Consider the following 9,930-nt stretch of genomic DNA (forward strand, 5'->3'; position numbering starts at 1 on the left):
CGCACACGGAAACAATAGACACCCTGTTTCGTGTCCTGTGTGTATGAATGAGGAGCCAGTGTATCAGACGGTCCAAGTTCATCTGGCTCCCAGAGGAAATCGGTAGAATGAGTAATTTATAGAGAACGAAGGAGTGGAGTGGATTATCCCTAAATTGTTTGTCCTCCTTTTACTCAGGAGAACAACTAACAGACGTCAAGAACTAAAACCTCTATTCATACCCTCCATGACTAAGATATTGTCAGCAACGTCAACAATGTAGAGAAGTAGAAGATTTACATGGCTGAGAAAGTTGCCTTGTCTCCACACTAATGCTAAGCAGTTTAAGGGCAATGACCTTTTCCCATGATTTCACCCTTAGCATGTAATTGTATGTCTATATTATTTAACTTCAGGGACTATTGTAGAAAGCAGTTTTAACAAACAGAGGTAAAACCTGATTTCTGGGCTGATAAAACCTTAAAAGTGGAAACTCAGTTTGTTGTTTCAGAAAGGCTGGAGAGAGTCGGTGCAGTCAACTCAGTTTGTTCACTTCGAGTTAAGCACATGGCCAGTTACTTTAAAATGCCATCTTAAATGGAGCTCAGAAAGTACAATTCACCTTGGCAATGGTAAATACGAGCCGAGACACAATATTAATTCAGTAGCGCTAGAAATATTGTGACATTAATGCAGGTTTATCTTTTTAAAAGCAACAGTGGTGAAAGGTAAACGGTCATAAATGAACACTAATACATTTTACTCAGCATCATTTGTTATTGTTTGCAAACTTGTTTGCAAAAGGTTCTTAAATCAAAGGTCTAATTATTCAAATATTAACTTACATGGTTTATAAATCTTCATGTTTTTTGCTCAAAAATACAGATGTTCTTGCAGGATAACTGACTGGCAACACAACAGTTTTCTTATTGTTCACAGAGATGTAGCATTAGAATGACAGACTGTGTATGAAACATTCTATGTTTGTGATGTGAGGAGAGATCAATGTCTTTATACTGGCATAGAAATCATAAAAGCTATAATTATAAATGCAGGGCTTGGTTAACACATTAAACACACAGGTCTTTTATCTTCTTCAAAGTGCTGCTCTTTTCTGTTTTTCCTTTAAGCTCGGGTCTGGTGAAGGCTGGGAGCTTGAAGGTCCTGTGCAGTAACTCAACTGTTCATATTGCTGAACTCTTTTAGACAAAGATCTGATGTCAATGTGTCACAGCCCCCAGAGTTCCAGTTACCATGGGGACCATTGTCCCCATAACTTCCACAGTTTGTAAGTCTTCTTTCGGCCCTTAGTGTTTCTCAAGCTTCTCGTGCTCCTTCTTCCTGATTTTGCTATAACTTGGGATGCTACTTCTATCACTATGTATCACAACATCCTCTGTTTGTCCAACACTACTATGTCCGGTTCGTTGGCCGTTACTAGTTTGTTAGTCTGTATCTGGAAGTCCGACAGAATCTTAGCAGCCTGGCCCCTTTACTGTATGTAAATGGAAATTAAACAGTGCTCAATTGGTACTAAGGGGCCCAATGTGAGCCAAGAATATATCCCCCACACCATTACCCAGCCAGCAGTCCGCTGAAGTGTTGATACAAGAAAGAATGTAATGTCCAATTGTGCTGAGCTCTTGCAAATTGTAGCCCATTTCCTATTGACAGGAGTGGCACCTGGTGGGGTCTTTTGCTGCTTTAGCTCATCTTCTTCAAGGTTTGATGTGCTACGCATTCAGACATGTTCTTGTTCATACGAGTTGTAATGAGTGATTATTTGAGTTTTTATTGCCTTTTATATAGCTCTGTAAACTAAAAGTGTGTGTGTGTGTCGTTTTGAATGAAGGAACATTTCTACTAGCTGGATCTGCATTAATTTTTATGTTAAAGTGCTGCTGATAAAAATAAAAACAAGGAACTACACAAATAAATATAAATCAAAAATGGGATTAACGCATACACCACAGAAATGTAATTCAACAGTTGTATGGTTTATTAAAAACACGCACTCCACATATTGACAGACACATACATATAATTATGCAAAGTGGCAATATTTATCAGATTATCAGACACTGACAGTACTTTCTTGTCCAGTAAGGCAACAATCAGCTTTATTCTTAAAGCAACAGTGATGGTGAGAATGTGATAGGGAATTATGATCGCTCTTTAACACATGTGACATCTCATGATATTAGCAGGTCTGACACTTAGTTTGGCATTAAATGTAACATTGAACACCATGCACAGTTCACGGACAGGCTTTCTGTTCAGTACTAATTGTAACTGCATCCAACAAAGTTGCTGTGCTGCAAAGACAAACACTGAAACTTCTTTATCAAACATAAGGCTCCAAAATACATAAGGACATGAACACAATGATTAGTCACAAACTATTTGGGCTTTTGACAAACGTCCAACTAGGAAACATTTTCTAAAGCATCATAGAAATGCTAAACTTAAACATGTTGTTATATAATTACTTTCATAAAAGGCATGAAAAGAATATTTAGTAAAATGTTTTAACATGGCATTTAAGCATTGGCCATGGATTTCTGGCATTAGCAAAGATACTCAGACCGGGAACTGTCACTCTTATAGGTCATCTGGGAGTCAATGCTTGACCTAGAGCACAGGAGCATTCGCTCTGATTCATTTGTTGCTCTTCGTGCCCAAAGCTCTGTTGGGTGAGAGTTCAAAGTTCTTTGTTTCATTGAAATTGTCTCAAACTTGACATAGCTGTCTTTTTCAAGTTCCTCTGCATCCAAAGCTGTGTTACGTCCCTTGCAATAGAGATTGAGAATCTTGTAGAGCAATAGAGCAATAAGAGGCAAAACCAAAGCACAGGCGATGCCGCTAATGATGATGAACAACTGGTTCTGCCCATTGTCCTCTATATTGTCTACTGTGTAGAAGTCAATGCATGGATCCTTCCTAGCATCAATACCTTTTGCTACAAGGCAGACTGAGTACCTCATCCCAGGTGAAAGTCCTTCTAGGAGCACCTTTCCACTGCCAGCGTTTGTTTCCTCTGTCCTTTTGATGTCATCGTCACCATAGGGGGAATATACAACTGTAAGTGGGGCATCATTTGGCAACCCATCGGCTGTCCACAGTACCACTGCACTGTCAGATGTTTCTTCAGCAACCTTCAGGTCTTTGACAGACTTTGAAGCATCACTTTTCTTGCTCTTTTCATCTGCTGCAAGTTTTTTTCCATTACCACCCTGCTGGATTTTAGTTTGCTTGAGTGAGCCTTTAGGCTTCTTAGCGGTGGCGTATTGCATTGTTGATGTTCCTGGAAGAACTGTGGACATGGGTGAGGTTGAATAGGGAATATCTGGAAGTGAAGTAAATGTTGTTCCTTGGCTGGGGGATCCAGTTCCAATGCTAGATCTCATTGGAAGGATGGTTGTACTTATGGTACCAGCAATTGAGAGAGAAATGGTAGCTTCTGCATTGCCTGCAACATTTTTAGCTTTGCAGCTATAGTTTCCTGCGTCTTTGTACAAAATCCCATGCAGGCTCATGATGGACCATCTGGTGCCCTCACTAGGGGACTCCTGGACTGAAGGATGGAACAACATCAAAGTCAAATTGACCGAAATCGTATTTCCATAAAAAAAAAACACACTAACTATCCTTAGCCAAAACACTAATATCTATCAATTATACCTGTGTTGTTGACTGGTGAGCCATTTGACTTGGCCCAATAAAGTGTTGGTGTTGGAAATCCTGTGGCATCACATCGCAGGAGAACATTACTGCCCAAAGGAGACGTGAGCTTGGTTGCAGAAGTCATGACTGATGGTTTTACACAGTTGTCAAGGTCAGCACGCTGAAATAGGACACCAGCCAGGTTTTCCGGTCCACTGCAGGTCAGAAATGGGTCCATTAAAACCACTGGTATGTCAGCCATTTTGGACATATCAATCAGTTTGGAGATTTTACAGTCACAGATCCAGGGATTATCTTGGAGGCCTGAAGAATAGGACAATTTAGCATTATTAATTGTTGTATCATAGCCATGCAGACCATTGCAGCATCAAACACAAAACAAAACTTTAAGTGTAGAGTGGGAGGCAAATTGTTTTGCAGAAAAACTCCCTCACAGTCAGTCACAGCAGAACTTAACTGCTGTTTTGACCACTGCAATTAGGGAATGCTATTAAGTCATGTTAGCGGAAGAAAACTTTATTATTTATTATTAAAAATCAACTTGGATAACAGAAGTCAAGGCCATTTTAAGGTTGTTTTATCTTTTTTCATCATGAATGTACACCTTTTATTAAATAAGATACTGGAGATTATGATGTATACTCTGACGTGACACAATTTGCGCTGCAAATGCTGGTTACCGCCTTAGTTGCATTTAACAGGAATTTAATGTAGCATTTTAGACATAAGAATGAGATTCAGGGGCTATGTACATGAACCTCTCACATAAACTACCTTGGAACTTGCTTTAAACACCTGAAGCACACAATGGGTCAGCACATGTACATATCAAAGCCCTTAAACCAGATTAGTTTGTCTTAACAGTTGCAAAGCACCTAAGCTGCTTCTGGCCTGCCTGAACTTTTTGGAACACATCCTTTCCATTAGCCAATCTCACCAGGTGTTTTACAATGTTGTGATCGCAACTGTGAATTCAACAAATCCCTCATAATTTCCGTGCAACCTTACAGACTTCATCACAACATTCACTACAGTTTTTTTTAGAAAATCATTTGGAAAATCAGGCATTTTGGGCCGCAACAGTCTCAAAACATCCAAAAAACCATGGAGGAGCTACTAAAAACCTGTCTGTTGGCATGAACATCAGCAGATCAAAAATAACCTGAACACTAACTTGTTAATTTTTAATTTATAGAAGGTGGGAGGGGTGATTGCAAACTTTCTAACAAACTGAAAATGTACTAAGAGAAAAGCCATATTTTTAAACTGAAGGTGAACAACTATGCAGTTGTGAAATAAATAAATAAAGGTAAAGGTAAATGTACATCTCTTAAAAATACTAACAGTAAAGGCTTTAGGGTTACACTAAAGAAGCTATAATCTGTTTGTGCTTGGACCTGTCCCCTAATCCTGTTTCTCCTTCAGGGGCTATACACCAGTGCACACAGGCAGCTCTTAAAGAATAGATAAGCAGATAACAATAACCCTTCTGCTGTCCAGGCTATGCTGACAATGTACAGTTAACACAAATTCACTTATATTTAAGTTCAGTGTTTAGGAAATTAAAGTGAAAGTGAAACAGCAAATATGGTCCACTGATAAAATGTTATAGTAAGGTTTTGATTTCAAGGCACAACAATTTACTGATGTTTTAAATTGAAGCAAGTGTCACTATATCACTTAGAAGCAGACTGTGAGGGATATGGCATAATTAAGGTTTGTACTGTTTCTTAAACAGACAGGGTAGTAACTTCTTATATTCGCCAGCTTTGATATGACTTTAACATTCTAAATTCTTTTCAGCTTACATCCCAGAGCTTTTGCTTGTCACCAATGGAGGACAGTGCTGTAATTACGTCGCCACTGCTAAGAGATTTTAGCAACAAACGTTCAGCTAGATTTGTCTTTCCAAAAAGCAGTTGGTTGACTTTGAAGGAAGAGGTTTTTTCTTATACTTAATCATATGTACTGATTTAAAAATAAAATTAGGCAACACTATAGTTTATCAATTATATGCAATCCCATGTGGAGATGAACATATTTCTTAAACTGAAAAATAGAAAACATAGTTTGAAATGGACGTTTAACACAGGATCTGAAAATGTTTTAGCATTTCAAACTGTTTAAAAGTTTAAACAAATTATCTTGGCTTCAGAAACATGGATGGCAATGTCGAAATAAATGTTTTCTATTGTGCAATATGAAATTGCTATGTTGCATAATCACTATATTTTTAACTCATAACATTTCCCTAATTTGTTAAGTTAAAGCTACATAATGTATTTTGTTCATTAGAATATTCTCCAAGCTTATGTCAGTGTGGACCTGTCAATGTCTCCCGTGATCCAGACTCATTGAACAGCACAGCTAGCAGATCATAGATAATCAATTTTTAAAGTTTTTCGAGTGGGGGCTTTCGAGGCAGTTGGGGGCCTACCCTCAGCCTGGATTTGTTTGAGGTTTCTGCTCTTAAATTGATATTTTCCTCCACACTGTCGCCTAGTGTTTGCTTAAGGGTGAATTGTTAAAGTGTTTGAGTTCACCAGTTTTTGAGATGAATTTTGTTGTGATTTGTCTCTGTATAAATAAAAATAATTATTGCTTTCCTTTCTAACTAACCACACAATTTTAATAATTTCAGCTTCATCAGTGTACTTTAGAGTGTTATCTTTTATTGTAATATAACAACTACCTAAAATGCTGTACTGCAGAGCAGCCTAGGAATATAAATAACATTACACAATAATTGTGAATTCTGCCACTACTTTTGAATAAACTCATTTGTGTCCTGGCAGTCAGTACCAGGACATGTTTGAACAACTCTGCCTACTGTAAATGGGGACTCAGTGAAGATCCTGGGTTAATGACAAATATGATACAATCACCACACACTAGGTTTCCATAATTCATTGACATTGCCAATTACAATAATATTTAATTTTCCTTCAAAAAGAAAAGTTGTGGTTAAAACACTCATATAAATTAAGTATGGAATTATAGTGTGCAGTCACGTGTATCATAATTTTGCAACAACCGGGTTTTGGTGTCTTTTTGACTCTGAGCTTTAATTATTTGTAAAGTGTCCTGCTCTGGCCCTAATATCCTGTAAAACAAAGCTAGGCTCAACCTTGATGCCTTACCTAACACAATCTTCTGAGAAGCATTATTAGAGATGGGTGCTCCATTAAAGGGGGGCCAGATATCCATGAGATCAGAGGGAAGGTTTGTTAATTTGTTGCTTGACAGGTCCAAGTATGTAATTTTCAGGAGGTAGGGGACAGCCTCAGTGGGAACATGAGTAAGTCTGTTGTTGTGTAGATCCAGTGTCCGTAGATTGGGCATCTCTTTTAGAGACTCCCAAGGGAACATCGAGATCATATTTCCATCCAGCCTCAGCTCATGCAGCAGTTTGAGGTTGTAGAAACTTCCAGTATCCACTGAGGTTATGGAATTGTAAGTAATCCACAGGTAGCGTAGCTCCACCAGGTAGTAAAAAGCTTCAGTTGGTATTCGTCGAATGGTGGTTTTCTCAATACGAAGTTTTACCGTATCCACAGGCACATTCACAGGGATATCAGACATGTCTGGGTCATTGCAGAGCACAGATCTGAAAGGTAATTTAGTTAAATGGTATGGACACATCAAATGCTAGATTTTTTTCAAATATTGTCAAGCTGTAGCTTTTGAACTAATCTCTGGTGAGGCTGCAGATATTCTTAGCAGTTGTCAATTAAAAAGAAAAACAATTTACAAGGTATAAGAAGGCTGTCTACAGCCCTTCATTCATTTTTTTGAGGTGCAATATTTGTAATGAGTTATAATATTACATAAAAAATACAAGAAGCATATAATTTCAACAATTTTACTAAAGTTTAATTGGCATTATACAATTAGGAAAAACTCCTATTTTAGCTCTTGGTGTATTTGACCTCTAAATAATGTGATCTTCTCTAGCATCACTCTCTATATTTATATCTAACTCATATATCATAAATCTAAATTCTATTAGGTATTAAACTTAAAATATCCTTTATTAAAGCAAACTGGACCAAAAACTTTTGAATAGTATTTATACATATGCTGTGTTTATAACTCATAATATTGGATTGTCATTGTAATTTCTTTGTCTCGCAAATTTGACCACAAGATGCATTGTAGAGCAAGGTTCAGTACTAATTGGACTAACAGTCGACGTGGCATTTAAGTCTTTCTCAGATATAAATGGATTGGTACCATGCCAGTGACCATACACAATGTCCGTTTAGGTCAGTACAATTTGTGCCTCTTACACTGTTGTGGATTTTTATAAATTAACATTTACTTGCACCAGTGAATATATAGACTTTAAATACCCATTAGAAGAGCAGTGTTACTGTTGCTTTTCATCCACTTTACGCTTGTAGTGCAGTGGCCCTGCATTTAAACTGGCTGTTGGTAATCAAAATGTATTTTTATTACTTTGGGTCAAATAACTGAAAACATTTTGAGCTTCATGCTCCTCAATAAATCTGTACATGTATCCAATCAGATGAGCCATAATTAATTTTATTTAGCACATGTGACACACCAGGCTGTCTGACTGTTTCTGGTGTACTCACCCGAACAGGTGATGAAATCAGCTTATAAAAAACAAAATCACTGTTTAGAACTGCACTTGGGAGAATATGTGGCTATAACTTATAGTTCTTAAACTTCTAGTAAGTAACTAAATAAATAAATAAAATTGTCTTTTAATTTTACAATTTGTCAATGGATAACAATTGTGCATAAAGGAGTGAGCACAAATACCTGGTTCCTGTTCCATCAGTACGTCCATGGAAGACGCAGGTGCACTGGGATGGACAGAAAGGTCGAGCCATACTTAGGCAGCATAAGAATACATGCACATAGAGAAGTTGACACATGATTTCACCGAATGCACCTAAAATTCTCACATTGAGGAAAATTCGGGTACAAAGACATCCGGATTCTTTGAGAGCCTGAAGAATTGCACTTCCCAAAATCCCAAATGTAGAATAATGGAAAGAGCTTTTAAAGTCCATAAGAGGCAACAGCACACCAGCTGAAGGTCTAATTACAGTACAGGTGACCTGTAAGATTGACCCTATGAGGGAGGGGGGGGATTAGGAGAGGATTTCTTGGGTTTGACAGTGTGATGAATGCTAGAGAGACGCAGCGGGGCAGGAACAGTCATTTGGACATGGTGCTAATCGGCTAACTGTGGAGGGGTTTCCTATTACATGATTCACCCAATGCATTTGTCAACATTGTTTCTGTTTTTCAGTTTTACTGAATGTCTGGATCTATGTGTCAAACACATGATTAAACAATGCGAAAGCTTCCAGACAGTTTTGTTGTTTTTGTTTTTTTCCCTGGTATGATGATGCAAATCCCTCAGACCCTGAAGAAATCCCTTAAATGTTTATGTGTTTCTGAGCTGAAAGTAAGATGTGGGAGGTAGTACTGTCTGGCACCAGGGTGCAAAGTGTAATCTTGGACTTGATTTATTACCTTACTAGGGGCCAAACTCAACCTGCATGCCAATGAAAACTCCAATAGCATGTATATTCTTTTTATTTGCACACACAGGTTTAGTATGAGTATTCAAAGCAAGATGACTTGAACTGGTAAATACATGGTTTATTTTAGTGTTTGTTTGTTTTTAAGGCATTTTAAAGTTTAGTCTTCATCTTTCATTTTTCACAGCTCTTCATCTTGATGCCAAATAACACTATTCTTATAATTTTTATTTTAGCTTAAATTTAATTCTGACTTGATGATCCTTAATTTCAGAAAATTAAATAAATGAGGATTACATTGAATATACCTTGATACTGATAGTGTAATGAGATTATTTCATGAGATCTTATAAGACCTGTAAGCTTTCCTACAATGACTTTCTAATATACTCTGCATGTATAGAACATCACTTGTTTGGAACCTTTTATCTAAAAGCTTTGAAATACTGTAGGTAGCATATATTAATTTAAGTGTAATTAAAAAACATAACACACTATTCAAGTTTTATTTATTAGTCTATTATTATGTAACTAGCTTTTAGTAATAATCAATAATGTTTATCAGCCTTACTCTTGTAATTCTGGTTGATTTTTACAAACATATGAACATGCCAGTTTTTGCCTGCAAATTCGTTATCTGAAATGATTTAAAAAGGGAGGGAGGCACCTAGTGGTATATTCCGTAAATGCATTTCCTCCAGATAGACATCTGTTTCCTTTTATCATTTCGACATAGGAGTCGAATGAG

The 9,930-nt window shown here is 37.3% G+C and overlaps 1 protein-coding gene and 1 long non-coding RNA gene across 2 annotated transcripts in view; one reads left to right on the forward strand and one right to left on the reverse strand.

Moving 5' to 3' along the window:
• The window catches only part of LOC137133818 (uncharacterized), a 66,180-nt gene that overhangs the window by 21,745 nt on the left and 34,505 nt on the right, over positions 1–9,930 (forward strand). The gene's annotated exons all lie outside the window — the stretch shown is intronic.
• Positions 2,547–8,567, reverse strand: lrit3a (info leucine-rich repeat, immunoglobulin-like and transmembrane domains 3a). Its single transcript, XM_067519032.1, has 4 exons — positions 8,452–8,567; positions 6,804–7,270; positions 3,661–3,966; positions 2,547–3,553 (listed from the first exon to the last, which is right to left on the reverse strand). The coding sequence occupies exons 1-4, from the start codon at positions 8,565–8,567 to the stop codon at positions 2,547–2,549; spliced, it is 1,896 nt and encodes a 631-aa protein (XP_067375133.1).

The sequence above is a fragment of the Channa argus genome, chromosome 10 (assembly GCF_033026475.1).
Source record: "Channa argus isolate prfri chromosome 10, Channa argus male v1.0, whole genome shotgun sequence".
Lineage (NCBI taxonomy): Eukaryota > Metazoa > Chordata > Actinopteri > Anabantiformes > Channidae > Channa > Channa argus.